Consider the following 17,390-nt stretch of genomic DNA (forward strand, 5'->3'; position numbering starts at 1 on the left):
AGAGGAAGGGGATGGTAAGTGTCTCTCTAGTGGTCGAGTCTTAAAGGTGAGAGGACTAGGACTTTCAAATCTGCCCAAGGAAGGAGTCCCTAGGGCCACTGTAGCCTTAAAGGCTGTGGTGGGGTGCTTTCCTCCTCGCAGGTGGGCAAAGAGATTTGCCGGATGATAATCAACATATTGCAAGAGGGTGGATTGGGGCACTGGGGGTGAAAAGATTGGAGGTCGGAGGTCAAGGTTTGTCCAAAGAGGTGTGGACTATCTCGAGATCCCTGAGGAAGTACAGTCCAGGTTAAAGGCAAAAAGATATCCTTTAAATCTATGACCAAGAAGTGGGTGGCAGTGTGGGGGATCTAAGACAGCAGGGTGTATGGGTTGGGAACCAAAGGATGTATGGGCCTAACAGAGGTGTTAATGAGTCGTAGGTCCTGAACTAAGCGATAGGACCTCTTGGGGTTTTTTACTGCTAGTATGGGAGTAAGGGGAATGAGCAGGATGGAGGTACCCCTTGCTAAGAAGGTCCTGAATAATAGGTTGCAGGCCCAGAAGAGCTTTTGTGGACAGGGGGTATTGAGCCTGATTGGGGAAGGTGTTGGGATCTTTGAGATGAATGTTAACTGGTAGGCAGGAAATGGTGGAGGGGGTGTGGGTATCCCATACAATTGGATCAACCAGGTTCGTAGGTAAGAGGTCTTTTTTAGTATGGTGTTTCATGTCAGCCTCACAAGTGGAGCAGAATGGCCAGTTTTCTGCCAAAAGGGCCAGAAAAGATGAACAGGCCGTTTCTGGGGCCTGACTGATGCCAGGAGCCTGGATGTTGATTGTTGTATTGAATTTAGAGAGAATATCTCGGTTGAGCAAAGGAACTGGACACTGGGACATAACTAGGAATGTCTGAGAAAATGGGAAGTTGTCTATGGAACAGAGTAATAGGGGAGTCTTTCTTGGGTAGATGGTCTTTCCTCCTACCCCGACAATAGGAGAGGAGGACGGCACTGTTTGCCCCCAGAATTCTGTCAGGACTGAGAAGGTAGCCCCGGTGTCAAGGAGAAAATCAACCTTGCATCCATCCACCTGAATCTGCACCCTGGGTTCCTGTCTATTGATCGTTAAGGCCGGGGACAAGGACCCAAGGCACCATCAATTGATTGCCATGCCCAGAAGGTCGGAGGGTTCCCTGGCCATAGGCCTCCTATGGGCTCTAGGACAGTCAGAGCCCCAATGACCTTGTTGTTGACATTTAGGGCATGGGGTACGCGGTGTGCATGGTGCAGTGCATGCCTTGGCCCAGTGTCCTTCCTTGCCACACTTGAAGCATGCGCCCAGGGGCAGGGGGGTTTCCATGATGGGCAGCGACCCAAGGAAGCACCCTGCAGGGCCTGGGCGAGCATAAAAACCTTAAAGGCTACCGCCAAGATCTCAGTCTGGGGGGTGGCAGGGCCTTGTTCAAGCTTTTTAGTTTGGCCTAGATATTGGGGTAGCTCTGCGAGAGGAAATATGTCATAAGGACATGACGGCCATCCGGGGTTTCGGGATCTAGGTTACTGCTGAAGGGCTTTTGTAAGCCGACCCAGAAATTTCGATGGGGTCTCCTCTTGCTTTTGAATAATCTTTTGTAATTTTTGGAAATTGACAGCCTTACGTGCCGCTTTTTTGAGCCCAGCAATAATACATGCAGAGAATCGGTCCCTACTCTGTATGCCAGCTTGTGTATAATCCCAGTCGGGAGTTTGATCTGGGGCAGCAAGTGGCCCTGGAGGGTGATTGGGATTAACTTGGTGAGTTTCATCTGCATGTACTCTGGCAAGTTCCCAGACTCTGGTATGTTCCTCAAGAAGGAGAGTATTAGCCAATAACATATAAATGAGGCTATAAGCCTGGAGGACCCATTGAAACTCTGTTCTGTGGTGAATGAGCCCAACCTTCGCTCGAGTTGCATGAGGTCATTTATAGAGAATGGGACATGTACCCGGATAATGCCCTCAGGTCCAGCAACCTCTCTTAAGGGGGCCATGGTTTGTGGGACCAGGGAGTGGAACCTAGTTTGGGGGGACTAAAGGTGTTGGCCGAGTCAGGGGAATCACCTGAGGGGTTGGATGGAGCCGACGGGGGAGGTCGATAGGGAGGGGATTCATCTGCTGGATAGGTCAGGTGAGAACGAAGAAGAGAAAAAGCCTCAACATAGGGGATCTCCTTCCACTTTTTTCGAGCATTCGCAGAAGTTTAACAGATCTCTGAGAATTACAGGGTCTAGGGATCCTCCTGGGGGCCATTGACTTTGATTGTCTAATTGATAGTAAGGCCAATCTTGTGTGCAGAATTTAATAAGGGGGAGTCTGTAGGGAGGGAAGAAGAGGCCCCATAGGTCAGGAGAGGGAAAAGGGTGGTTGAGAGAGAGAGAGATAGAGAGAGAGAGAAAGAGAGGAGTGCCTGTTCTTCCACCCCTCAGGACCTCCAGCACATGAACCAGGCTCCAGAGAGTCTACCGTAACCAGGAAGGTTGTGGTGAGGTGCGTTCTCTCCTCCAGATTGGGGGTCAGAAGTTTGCTGGACAATCACAAAGTCCCTGTGTAGCCCTTCTGAAGTTGGATACCCGATAGGGGAACTCACCTACTGAAGAGCCGGTGTTGTGTGAGTAGCAGCAGCGCTCGAAAGAGTGGACCAGGACAGAAAGCCTTGAGAGGCATTCCCCCTCCTGGGTTTCAGCACCAATGAAAGAACAAACAAGACTCCCTGTTGGAGAAAATGCTCGTTTATTGAGGAACAGCTCTGCATATTTATAGAGCCAGGGGTGGTTTGACAGTTATGACAGTTTAATGGTTGAATGGTTTGACAGTTGGCATGGGGTGCTTTCTGATTGGTGGGGGGATCATATGAGCCATCAGGGCTAGTCTGATTGGTGGGTAAGGATCGTGTGAGCCAGCAGGCAGGGCTCACCATTGGACAGCTCTTTTTGGGGGATGGGGAAGTTAGTCTTTGGAGCCTGGTCGACTCCCAACAGAACTACTCCTGTGGTGATTGCCAATGCAATATATCTTCACTGTAAGTTGGCTGACCTGAAGAGAGACCAAGAAGTGGCTGAGACAAATGTGCCCAGTGTCTTCTCTAAAACTCATCAGATTGAAATGTTGCTAATTATCCTCTGGAGTGAAGTGAATGTGAAGGTAATCTAGTAAGTCAGAAAGAGCCACAAGAAAATGTAAAATGATTTATTCAAATCCAGGCATGATTACAGAGGTGTCAAGGGGAAAGGTGTACAGTTTTGAGTATGGGTTTAGAAGGTAGGATATTAGTTATGTGATGCTTCAGATCCAAATAGATGTTATGGATGGATTATCTATTATTTGGAATTTCTATCTTTCCCTATGCTACCCTTTTTAGTTCATTTAAGAAAGTTAATGTTATTGTAGTTTAGTTATGAAGAATGATTATGAAATTTGCCTTTTCTCTACAAAAAAATTCAATAGAAAGCTTCAAAGTAAAATTAAGTATTAGAAAAATAATTAACACAATGCAAATTTTAAATCACTTAAAGTGCCCCAATATCTAATATTTCTCACCTCTCAGACCCCATCATTCATTGCTATTTCAAAGGAGAATCACACACTTTAAATAAAGAGAGGAAGTGACTCTGAATATTTTATTTGGGAAAGCTCCTATGTAAAGTGAATTTTTTCTGCCTTCAAATCTGGGTGGCTTCTTTCCAATGTTTCTTAAAGAAAAGTATTTTATTTATTTAATAAGAAAAATTATCATTATAAGAATTATAATTTTTATATGAAAGCATGTTACTCATTTCTTCTTGAATTTTTGTCTTGAATTTCCAGATATCCTATCAAATGAAGAAAGTTCCAATATAGACAATGTTTGACACTGATCTAAACCCTGAAAACAAAACAAGAGAACAAATATCATGAAAAAAATTATTAATTATATTAGCATTCAAAACTTACTTCACATATGAATGCTAAAAACTAGGGGTAAAAGAATCTAAATATACCCATAAATCAATGCAGTAGCAATAAATTAACTATTGTAAATTAATCTGATTTAAAAAATATAGTTGTAACCTCCCTCACTAAGATAGTCACTACTCAAACAAATAGAAAATAAGCAGTGTTAGTGAGGATGAGAAGAAATTAGAACATCTTGTACACTATTGATGAGAGTGTAAAATGGTGTAGCTACTGTAGAAAACAGTATGGAGAGTCCTCAAAAATTAAAAATAGAATCATCACATACAGCAATACTCTTTTGGGTTTATACCTCCCAAAATTTAATGTAGCATCTTAAAGGCATATTGGTGTACCAATGTTCACTGAAATATAATTCACAATAACTAAGAAGTGAAAGAAACCCAAATGTTCATCAATGGATGAGCAGATAAAGAAATCGTTGTATATACGTACAATGAAATATTATTCAGTCTTTAAAATGTATATTCTGTCCTGTGCTACAACATTGCTAAATCTGGAGGACATTATGCTAAGTAAAATAAGGCAATCACAAAAGACAAATATTTTATGATTCCACTCATCTGAGTTATCAAATGCAGTCAAATTCATGGAAACAGAAAAGAGGCTGAATGGAGAAGGATGTCAGTGTTTAATGGGTATCAAATTTCAGTTTAGAAATATGAAAAAGTTTTAGCTGCCTGTTGTACAGCAATGTAAATGTATTGCAGGTACTGAAGTTAACACTTAAAATTTAATGTTATATATTTATAACCATGATTAAAAACAAAATGAAAATTTAAATATATAGATATATGCAATTTGTAAGAAAAGCCAAATTGGAAACTTTGAACTATATAAATATTATTGATATGTATTTTTTTGTGTGGAGTACTCAGGGGCACTCAACCACTGAGCCCCATCTCCAGCCCTATTTTGTATCTTTTTTTATAAGAGACAGGTTCTCACTGAGTTGCTTAGTGCCTTGCTTTTACTGAGGCTGACTTTGACACCATGATCCTCCTGCCTCAGCCTCCCAAACAGCTGAGATTACAGGCATGTGCCACCACACAAGCCATTGATATGTATTGCTCAGCTTTTTGCTACTACAACAAATAAGCTGAAATAAAGGGAAAGGTTTATTTGAACTTACAGTGTTAGAGGTTTCAATCCATGATCAGCCAGACCTGTTCCTCTGGGTCTGGAGTAAGATGGTAGATCATGGGGCAGAGCAAAACTGTTAACCCCATGGGAAGCCAGGAAGCAAAAGAGAGAAAAGAGGAAGGGAATGGGGTCCCACAACCACCCTCAAGAGCACACTTCTCATTACCTAAACACCTTAGCACTCTTTTCAAGGTCCCACCACTTCCAATAGTGTCAAGCTGGAGACTAAGCTTTTGTGGAAATTTAAACTCTGACTATAGTAGTGCAATAATAACTGTAGCTAAATTTATACAATAATAATTGCAAACAAATTTAAGAAATACAATTATAAACCCAAAAAACAAATAAAATCAATTACCAATGAGAATATAAAGAAAAAGGAAAAAATGAATTCCGAGATACTTCACCTAAAATAAAACTGCTACAACATTTTTGGCATTTTGCTTTTAGTTATACTAAGAAGTTTTGTTTCGCCCATCTGTCATCTTTCAGGAAGTATAAGAAATTTTATAGGTAAAAATGATTTTTAAGAAACAACTATGAAATTTAAAGAGAGTAACATGGTAGCATGATACGTTGGTATAGTCATTCTGAAAAGGAACTTGACAATAAAAACTCAACAATTCTATTATAAGAAAAATTCTACTTCTTAGCACGAGTTGTATTTCAAAAAGGAGGTGAAACTCATACAAAAACATGGTCACCTTAGCATCAGCCCCGATTCAGCATCATTTTCTGGCAAGTCACTCATTACAAACAATCATGATGCCTAGGAGATGGGCTAAATGTGTGTGAGGTTGTACATCATGGAATATTTTGCAACCTTGAGAAACAGCAAATTAGAAAAATGCCTGGCAACTGGATTTGGATATTTAAAGCATTTGGTTTCATAAGAAAAAAAAAGACTTAGATATAAATTACATGGTCATATAAAAATACATGGTTATATGTGAAAATATTAATCCTATTTTATAAGAATGCATAAAACAAAAACAATAACATTTTAAACAGATTAAGAATAAACATCTATGGATTGGGAGAATAAATAAGGAGTAAGGACCCAAAGTAATAAATGAACAAAAGCAGCCATTATATGGACAATGATGAAACTGTACCATGAACAGGAGACTGTGGTTAACTCACGTTTCTGCTCCTCTAATCAAAATAAAGCAGGCATTGTGGTGCTCACCTATAATCCCAGGGACTTGGGAGGATAAGGCAGGAGGATTGCAAGTTCAAGGCAAGCTTGGACATCTTAGTAAGATTCTGTCTCAAAATATATTTTAAAACATAAAGTCTGAGGATATAGCTTAGAGGTAGAATGTTCCTGTATTCAAACCCTAGTATTGCAAAAATAAGATAAAAATAAATGAAATAAGAATAAGATTTTCTGAATGATATGGGTATGACACAATACTATATTGGTTATGCAGTATAAGATAAACAATACGAAATGTCCTGTAGAAGAAGAGGAGAAATAGTCTAAACTGTAAAAAGTAGATAACAAGATATTGTACTCAATCTCCTGAGCCAAGCATTTACCTTACACATTGACAAAAATTTTCACATATCATCTTCAAAGAAATCACTCACGGTGCTAATATTTTTATCATCATTTAATGTGGCTCTCTTAGTAGCATCATATTTGTTATGGCAGGTATTAATAAGGCATTGGTAATGTCTCTTAGGAGGCAGAGGCAGCATGAGCACTTATTTCTATCTACATTTCACATCACATATAAATTCCATGCAGGAAGAGCCACATTGCTAATTAACGTGAAGTGAATCCGGTGTTTAGAAACATAAGGAATGTAAGTAGATCATTTTAAAACTTGCATCCATTTTTGTTGGCAATGGTAATACTTAATCTTAAAAGAGTGTAGAATGGAAAACTAAATCACCAAACTCATTTTTCTCCTTAGAATTACTTTCAATCAATATGTACATAAGCACGGTTTTTATGGTGGTTTAACAAGTTTCTGTCTAATGAATCAATTCTTGTATTCAAGCAAATGCACTCAACAGTACAGAGGTGATGTCGTTCAACAAATAGAAAGCATCACACAAAAGTCATGTTCCCAAACATTGTTATATCCAATATGCCCATACTAGAATCAATTCTTTTTTGTTGTTGTTCTTTTTAGATATACATACAGTAGAGTGTACTTTGACATATTAGTCATACATGGAGTACAACTTATTCTAATTAGGGTCCCATTCTTGTGATGTGGAGTTTCACTGGTCATATATTCATATATGAAATAGGAAAGTTATGTTCAATTCATTCTACTATCTTTCTTGTTCCCATACCTCCTCCCTTCCTTTCAATTTCTCCTTTGTCTTATCCAATAAGTTTTTAAAGGAAACTTTTAGCTCTATTTATCCTGCCCACCCCCTGCCATTTTGTGTTAGCATCCACACATCAGAGAAAACATCTCCCTTTGGTTTTTTTGGGATTGGCTTAATTTCACTTAGCATGATAGTCTCTAGTCTCCAGTTCCATCCATCTCCTGTCAAATGCCATACTTCCATTCTTCTTTATGGCAGAGTAATAGTCTGTTGGGTATATTTACCACATTTTCTTTATCCATTCATCTGTTGAAGGGCACCTAGGTTGGGTGCATTTAGCTCTATAAACATTGATGTGGCTGTGTCACTTTAGCATGCTGATTTTATGTCCTTTGGTTATATTCCAACTGGGTCAAATGGTGGTTCCATTCCACAGGTTTTCTGTGGAGTCCCCACAGTAGCTTGAAAGAAATGTCTTCTGTCTGTTCTTTTTTTATAGTCAAGAATTTAACTCTTCTGTCCTGTTCATGCATTTGTTTATCTATCTTTTTACGGTTTAATGTCTTTCCTGGAGATACTTATGATGTGAGTATGATCTCAAAATTCATTTTTATATATAAAACCTACCCTAGTGAGAAATGAGGGACAATTGGAAGCTTCTTGTAGAGTATTCTTTATAATTATTCTTTATGTGATCTGATAAAATATGCAGATACTTTTGACACACTAGTTTGAGATCTCAGAGTGCCAGATGTGAAATGAGGAAGACAAAATAGTTGCTAATTTTCTTCCAGAACCTTACCTACATATTTGTCATCACTTATCAGTGAACCACAGTTTCTTCACTCATGCCTGTGCCCTATCCTCAAGCTCAAGAAACTTTTGTTTCTAGGGAAATTGAGAATATAAGACTACAGAAATCTTCATAGGACTTTTAAACAAGAGCTGTAAAACTACCATGTAATCTCACTCTCTGGACTTCAGATTTGCTAATGACATGAGTAGGATTCATTATGGCAAGACCTTGATGAAAAGAACCAAGGGAGATTACAACTTTCTGGGCACTCAATGCATTTCATCATTGTCCTCTGTTTCTCACTGAAACTTTCATCCTAGTATAAATTTACATCCTTGTAATAAGATAATATTGTAATGCAGTACAATTAGCCAATTTAGGGGCTGACAAACTCCCAGGGAGCTTAGTAGACAGCAGTGGACTGTAGCAACTGGGAAAGCTTCACTGGAAGCTGTGAGTAAGCCATCATTTGCTTTCACTACCAGAGTCTTCTTGTCACTGTGCACATATCTCTTGCTAAATAAAGGGCCCAAACGATATTGGCCACTGCACAGATGATTACATTTCTGGGATCAAAGTTGACATTCTTGGATATCAACACTACCAATACTTTCATCAACTCAGATGCATCCATGGTGACAGATTTCCTCAAGCAAACAACAACAGTGAAGGATTTTGCTTCTGCATTTAGAATAGGCAACAAAAGTGTGTGCTTTTTTAAATGAATCTTTTAGCTCCCTTCATAATTAACTTAATATAAAAGAATATTTTTGTCAGGAAATAAAATGTGTTCATGATATGTCTGCCTGCAAAACACTCTTCATTTTTTAATATAACTTGCCTCATTATTTCCATTCCATTCATTACCACTATGGGCACCATGTTAAGTGTGAGGAGAAAGGCATCTTCATGTTTATTTCTCATTTCCATGAGTATAACATATGAACGATGGATAAACTGGAGATTTCATATAAGGGGGAGAGACCAAGGGCCAGGAAAAGATATCTGATTTCTGTCCTTGCTTCCAAATGCTCTTACAAAACCAAAAGCATCACTAAAATTATAAAATATGTGGTCACCTCTCCAAGAGTGACTGTTATGTCAAATATTATTTTCAGGAATAAGTCACCAAAAATTAAAAAATGAAAACTTTATTTTTGCAGTTTTAACCATAGACTAAATAGTCTTCCACCCTTTAAACATTTAGAAAAAAATTCAGAGACTCAGTGTACATAGTCTCCTTTTATCCATGGTTTTGCTTTCTAAGGTTTCAGTCATCCACAGTCAATCATGGTCAGAAAAAATTAAATGGCAAATTCTAGGAAAATAAAATTCACAAGTTTCAAATTTCACACATTCTGAGTATCATGATATCTTACTCCATGAAGCTCTATCTGTCTGTGCCATGAATCATTCCTCTACCCAGCAAATCTACACTGTATATACTACCTTCCACTTAGTAACTTAGTAGCCATCTTAATTCACTGTGGTGGTATTGTGGTACTTACAAATCATTCCTTAATAGTGACACCAAAATGCAGGAATAGTGATGCTGGATTCAAGACATGAAAGCTTTTGATTTAAAAGGGAAGAAATTGCATGGTGAGATTAAAATTTATGGTGGAAATGAATCTTCTATCTATGAAATTGTGAAAAAGGAACAATTCATTCATGCCAGTTTTGCTGGTATACTTTAAACTGCAAATTATAGCCACAGTGCATGATAAGTGCTTGGTTAAAATGGAAAGGCATTAAATTTGTAGGTGGAAGACTTGAGCAGAGAATGTGTTTTGATGGATGGCAATGTGCTGCACTAGGAAGAATTACATATAGAGTGCAGGGATGGGTACAGTTTCTAGTTTCAGGCATTCATTGAAGATCTTGGAATGTATCCCCCAATGAGTAAGGAAAGACTACTGTAGTTGATGGAAAACTGTTCTTACCTGATACACTGAGAGGAGAAAATCAAATTGTTGTACAACAAATTGACATCTTTATCCTAAATTTAATTCTTTTCACATTTCTAACCACCAGATCCAAATCCTACTGTGTAAGTCACTAACAAACGGAGAAAGATGTACACAGCAGCCTTGTGGTTTGGAAACTACTTGAGGCCACAGGAACTAACATTTAGCTGAGAGACCTGAACCCTGTCACTTTACTTCAGTGCATCCCAGTATCCTCATCTGAGCATTCTATCTTGCAGAATTAGACAGATGTCCTTTCAACAAATATTTACAGAACCCCTTAATGTTAGACTCTAAGAATTCAAAACAAAATTACATAGACTGGGAGGAAACTAGATAAAAAACAACAACAACAACAACAACAAAAGATCACAAAATGGGAAATGCTATTCAACAATTTGGTACAAAGTAATCTACCATTTTTCGAGAATCAAATTAGATCATTACCCAAAGAAAGAACTTAGTGAATCACAAACCATTTGGTGTGTATCTAATTGGCTGTCTGACTCCCATTCTGTCTTTAAACTTCCCAGGCTGTTTATTAAGGTGATTTTTAAAACTTTCCTATGTCTGCATGACCTGTCCTACCTAGACATAAGTGGCTGATCCAAAGATGGGCCACTAGCCGAGGACAGATCTTCCTTAGGAATAGGAAAGAATTAGGAAAAATCATCTTCTCTTTCAGGAGTTAGATCTGTAAACTATTAAAATCTGAAGATATAATTTTGAAGCCACTGGCCCACCAAGTGGACCTAAGAAACCATGAAAGTAGGTCTGAACAATAAATGGGGTAAAAAATAAATAAATAAATAAAAGAGAAGCCTTGTGACCTTACATTCATTGTTGCTAGTGCTCTCTGAAGACCCAGGTACACTATTATCCTTAGGTTGAATTCCTTCTCATTTAAACTAGCTAAATTTGTTTCTATGCATATATAGAATATTGTTATCTATCATATTTTATGGTAAAAAATAGATAAAAATAGAAAACACAACTAAACTGTCACACTTGGATTACTTAAGAGACAAGTAGCATTGTTGGGTAGCATACTGGTCTTTCATTTTTTAGTAGACTGATACTTGATTTCTTCAAAATATTTTTAAAGTATCTTAATAAACTACAATAATTCCTGCCAATAGCAAAGAGTTATCTTCTAGTTTAGATGAGCATGATAGGCTCTACAAAAAAATGCCAAGAGTCAAAGGAATATTTACCTTGGAAATCTTATGCAGCATAAATAATTCTATATTATCTGAAAGAAAACACTATCTTCTCTGATTGTTTTGCCCCTGTAAATTCACAGATGAAATTAATAAGCTACATCTACTTGGTTGGCACTGTTTTTCCAAGTAACGATCTTGTGAGTTAAAATTGAGAGATCAGCCAAAATGAGCATTTAAGCTAAAAAGAAAAAAAAAAAAAAAAAAAAAAAACCACAAAATCAATGCAACAGCCACTATTTGCAACCCTTCCTTTCTTCTCTCTGTTCCAAAAGATAACACAGTGAGGACTTCATCACATTTAGTTATTTGCAGCCTGCTGACTTTACAAATCCTCTCCCAACAGTAGTAGTTAAAACCATTACTGCACTCTAAACATGTGATACAGCACTAAGCAAATTAGGCACTGTTTTTACAACTGGCACCCTTCGAATTATAACTCACCCTGTTACAAAGACTCTTGGAGAGATGAAGTCATTTTTTTCTCCTATTTATTTCCCTATGTTTTTCTGAGCTTAGTTATGAACGATCTGCCTCTGGCTCTTGCATTTTTTTTTGAAATCCAATGTGTTTTGGGCATACACCAAACACTACCAGTTTGTTTAACGGTGCTTATCAGCAGCATTTCCAAAGCAGGGTAGAGTAGGTAACAGGTGTATGTCTTAGGAGAACACTGGGCTCTCAGAAAGGTGAGTTTCTCACCTCCCTCTTCCTTTATTAGCCATAGAACTTTCATTAAATTATAATCCCTCTTGACTTCCATTTCCTCATCTGCGTAATAATTACAACAGATAAGAAGATTTTAGAGGCTAGCTCCCTTCTTCAGGAATCAAAACCAACAGGAAAAACAGGGCAGAAGCCAGCGTGTGATGCACAAAGTGAAATGCCCCAACAGGTGATTCTGCCAGAGTCACTACGATAGTTAACAGTTCATCAGCAAATCTAAGTAACCATGTAATCACTCTGGATTCCTGTTCAGTCAGAGCACTTCTAGTTTCTTTTATTAAATTCTCTTTGGCAGTTTACCATGCTCAGTCACATTGCCAACTTTCTCAGGAACTTTCTTGGAAAATCCTGGAGGCACATTCTGTTCCTGTTGTTTTGAAGGTGAACTCTGACTGAGGACAGGGGCTATAAGGCTGCTTAAGGACAGGTGGCTTCGAAGTCGAGATTCATGCTGAATCCTAATGCTTTTAGGAAAAAAAAAAGAAAAGAAAAAACACGTGAGAAGAACATAGGTTGAAAATGTTGGCACTGATTCTCAAACCTAGTCACACCTTCAGGAGCTGTTAAACAGTAACAATGGCCACATGGGCCAATTACATAAAAATCTCTAGGCACAGATGTACTTTTGAAAGCTTCTCAATGGTGACTAAGGGATTCCAGGTTGAGGGCCTTTTTTTTTTAGGGAAAAACAGCATGCAAGTCCAATCATCAGTCTCACAAAATCCACTCATCCCATTACAACCAAACATGGAAGGCGCACCTGTGCCCAGAAAGCTGGCCTATTAGTATGAGGAACATGGAGGAGGGACCTAAAGACTGAAAAGGATTTTGGCAAAGCTGAGTGTGTCCTAAGAAACAAGAAGCATCCCTGCCACCACAGCAACAGGGCCCAGAATTTCCCTGCAGAGAAGGGCTTGAAGAGAACATCCTGCCCTGAAGACAGGAGGGCTGGACCTCCCACTTGCACTTGCACGGGGAGGAGTCTGGAGCTGGAAGGGACATTTGGAAGCCAGGAAGAGAGAGAGAGAGAGGCTTCTGCAGCCTGTACAGGAGCTGTGAGATTTCCCCGTGAGTGGCTGCATGAGAGGTATGACTTCAGGGGCAAGGGGCTCCAGAGAAGGGAAGAAGATGGAAATCGACCTTGAATAAAACAGGGCAGGAGAAGGGAGATGGAGAGATGGAATCCTTTTTAAATTGCTGGTGTTAGACAGCGGTAGGGTCAAAAGGTACATAGCAAGGAGCTGGGAAAGAAAGAATAAGAGGCTGGGTAGGGTATGGGGGCAAGGGGGAGCCAACAGTACAGAGATGTTGTGTTGCTTGGAGTCTCAAATTCCCTCTGACTAAAGTGCTGCACCAGGATAATATTTATCACCTCTGGGATATCAGCAGGCTAAGGTGCAGGAAGATGGATAGAATGAAAAAGTAAAGGAAACTTAAGAGTCATTTTTGCTATATGTTGCTAGGTAAATGACCTGTGGTTTTTGACCCTCTTCCTGTCAGGGTATCTGCAACTTAATACTTAACAGACTTTGTTGTTTACTATTTTAAAGTAAAATAGTCAATATTCTTTTTTTTTTTTACTATTTTATATTATGCAACTTATTATATAACAGACTTTGTTGTTTACTTCAGAGTTTTGAGCTTGGTAAGTATTCAGGGTTGCAAAGTCAGCTTTTAATGAGAGCATCCAAAATTGTTCTTTGGTAGCCAGACTTTCTCACAAAGGGAAGAAAGCAAGCCTCCAAAGTAAATGATAAACCCTGGATGGTAATATATCCCCTGGATGGTAATCTTCAGGACCTAAGCTGAGCTACAGGGTTATACTGAAAAAAAAAAAAAAAAAACACACGTATTTCTAAATATCTAAACTCTAGAAGTTATCTGGCATCCTAAAAAAAATCTATCACAGGCCTACAAACCATAGACATTCACTCACCCACTTGCAGAAATTTTGCTAAGTGGCATACAATCATGTCACAGTTAGCTACCAAAAAATGTTTTATTTCTAATGTTTTACAGTGAAGTGTCTCCTTCTCTGATGTATAGAAACTCATATTTGATTAATTTGTGCAAGTACCTAATCACAGACTATTGATAATTGCCTGAGAATGTATGATTTGAAAGGTTTGTTGGGAGAGAAATGTATTCATTTGCCTCGACCTGCGACTCCATCAGTCAGGGTCATGCCAGGTAAATTGGGCTGGCATGAAATAACCACACAGACACAGAAAGGACCTTTTTCTTGGGGTTCAATGATGGCTCTTCTGATCCAGCTCCCACAAGGGAGGCAAAAGAGGCAGGCAAAAGAGAGAGAGCATGCCTGAAGCCCTATTTATTGGGAGGAAGACACTGGAGAAAGTTCCACCCAAATAAGGCAAAGGATTGAGCATCAGTGGGTTGCTTGGTGCTGTCTTATGGTCAGCAGATGACTGACATCTTGGAAGACCATATCTATCTCAGGGGTGCTGTGTGGGATCAAAGGCAGAGCAAGCAAAAAAGACACACAAGTCACACAGCTCAACCAGAGCAGCGACATCAGTCCAGTCCCCTCATGTGCTCAAATGTGCATAGCTCACACTACACAGCCCATGGCTGGCTCGAGACACTCATTGGTTAAAAGAAAACTCTATTTCATGGTAATAAACGTGGGGCTAATGTTTATAGTGTGCTTGCAATAAATAGACATTTTAAAGTACTTTTTATATTATTTTAATTATATATAAGAAATTTTTAAAAATTATATATAAGAAATTAAATATAAGAAATTTTTTCTCTGTTTTATATATGACTGATGATGAGGCCAGAGAAGTTTCAAAATTTGTTCAGGCTAATGGCATATAAATAGTTGAAAGAAGATTTGAACCCAAATCGTTTAGTACTTGTGCTTTTTAGCCTTTGATGATATCACTTTCTAGAAGGGAACTTTTCCACCAGAACCTGAAGTTTCTGGGCTAGCAATAGTAATCCTTCTCCATAAAGTATGGTATATGAGAATCATGGAGCTAACCCTCCAAATTGGGTTATAGATCATGGGTTCTATGCATGCGCTATATGGCCAGGGGTGACATGTTAGCTTCTCAGGGGTGTTGTCACCAAGTACAACAAATGAGATGGCTTACAGCAAGGAATTTATTAACTCACAGCCCAGAGGCCAGAAGTCTGAAATCAAGGTACTATTAGGGTTGTGCTATTCCACAGACTGTAAAGATGAATTTTACCTTTCCTTTTACATCTATGGGTGGCTCCAGGTGTTCTATAGACTCATGCTGCCTCACTTCAGTTTCTGTCTCGGTCCTTCCCATGGTCTCTTCTTCTCCTAGTCTCTCTTATTATTCATTATAAGGACTCTCATCTCTAAATTCAGGGCCAACAGAGATCATTCAGGTTGTCTCATCTCAAGATCTTTAATTTAATTACATATGCAAAGATCCTTTTCTTAATAAGGTCATATCCACAGGATCTTGGGTATAGTCATATTTTTTTTTGGAGCTACCATCGAACCCCCTAGAGATGGGATGTAACAACTGTTACCATATCCAAATGACTGGGGAATTGAAGTGAGTGTTACCCACTTTTCTTCTTCGTTTTTTTTTCTATGAAAAGCAGTTTATCAGGGTCTCTGAAGTTTTCCTGGATACAAATGCAAGTTCTGTTATGTCATAGTCTATTATTTAAATTTAATAAATACCTCAGTATTTATCAGTAAAGTGAGGACTTCTAGCAGTACCTACCTAAGAGTTAGTTATAAGAATGACTTATTATCTAGAAAGTACTTAATATTGGGCACATAATGATAATTCAAAAACCTGTAGCTTCTCTCTAAAGAAAAGGAAGTGCTTTACAGAGAAAGTACTATTTAAAATTTTAAAGCACAAATTGGAGGTTACTAAATGAAATAGGATGAAGAGGAGAAAAAGTAGAGAGGGCTAGGCATGGTGGTGCACACTTGTATTCCTAGTGGTTTGGGAGGCTGAGGCAGAAGGGTCACAAGTTCAAAGCCAGCCTCAGCAACTTAGCAAAATGATGTCTCAAAATAAAAAAGAGAAAAAAGGACATGGCTTAGGGGTTAAGAATCCCTGGATTCAATCTCCAGTACCAAGAAAGAAAAGAATGAGAAATCAGAAAAGAAAAAGTAGACAGGTTTAAAATAACTGGGCATGGTCAAGAAATAAACTGAAATATGAGTGGCAGAAGGTAAAACTAGAAAAACTTCATATACCAGAACATCAGAACCATTTCTGAATCTTCAATCTCTCTTGAATCCCACAATTAGTGACATGGTCCTATGGATTCAACCATTAACATATTTCTCACCAGCTTGGCCTCTATTCCCAGTTACATTACCTAGATCAGGTCCCCATCAAATCTTGCCTAAACTAGTTCAAAAGCTTTCTAAAGTAATCAAGATTGTACTCAATAGCCATTAAGAACAACACCACCAAAATTAAAATAACTTACATAAATAGAATCTATATTTCTTACACCACCAAATGCCTAAAAGTACGTGACTGTTTCCATAGCTCTGTGACAGTTGATATTTCTGCCATTTGTAAGACTTTCCCGTTTTGGATGCTGCAACTCTAACCATCACATCCATGTTTAGAATGAAAAGAAGGGGGAAAGCCCCAGGTGCACAATTCTATTACTCAAGAAACTTACAATCCACATTGTAAAGCCCAAACTGCCAACTTAATTTTCAAGACATGCTTGATTCCATGAAACTTGATTGTTTGCTCCCTAGTTTTTTCCTTGGCTTTGGATACTGTGTTGTCTCACTCCAGTCTGCTCATCAGAGTCAACACACATATCTCCTCAGCTGCTGGGAATTTCTACTGCGAATGGCTTTCTATTGCATTCCCTTGGTTTCAGGACACTTTCTCCTTCAGATGTCCCTCCTTTCCAGGAGTGGCCTGCAGCCAGGGATTGACTGGTGCACAGATGCAAAGGTCCTGATGATTTGACTCAATTCAGGATAGCCAGGAAGGCTCATTCTAGCTCCATAAATCTGCAGATGCTTGATACTTTGATTAGAATTACATTTATATTGTGGATTAAGCTCACTCTCTGCTCAAATTTGCTTTCCCACTTCTTACTAGTGTATCTTCTGAGAATTCCCCTCAATAAAACATCTATGTAGAAACTTCAGTTCAGAGTTCTGTATTCAATGAAAAGCAAACCCAATGAAAAACAGCTCAACTGGCATTGGCATTTGTAACAAGCTGAATATGATCTTATGGGCAGTGCTGGCCTTGTAAGGATTTTAGCATCTTGATAAACT

At 38.7% G+C, this 17,390-nt stretch overlaps 1 protein-coding gene across 6 annotated transcripts in view; it reads left to right on the top strand.

Annotated features, from left to right (window-relative positions):
* Nucleotides 1-13,092: 13,092 nt before the first annotated feature.
* Nucleotides 13,093-17,390, top strand: part of Aldh1a1 (aldehyde dehydrogenase 1 family member A1) — a 149,394-nt gene continuing 145,096 nt past the window's right edge. For 3 of the 6 annotated variants that reach the window (XM_071600566.1, XM_071600568.1, XM_071600570.1), the window contains exon 1: nt 13,093-13,199. Coding sequence is in view for 1 of the 6 variants with exons in the window: in XM_027940101.2 (XP_027795902.2) it covers nt 13,193-13,199 (7 nt within the window). In the remaining 5 variants the exon portion in view is untranslated. The remainder of the gene's footprint in view (nt 13,200-17,390) is intronic. The other 3 variants (XM_071600567.1, XM_027940101.2, XM_071600571.1) reach the window with 2 other exon arrangements.

Source organism: Marmota flaviventris, chromosome 13, assembly GCF_047511675.1.
Source record: "Marmota flaviventris isolate mMarFla1 chromosome 13, mMarFla1.hap1, whole genome shotgun sequence".
Classification (NCBI taxonomy): domain Eukaryota; kingdom Metazoa; phylum Chordata; class Mammalia; order Rodentia; family Sciuridae; genus Marmota; species Marmota flaviventris.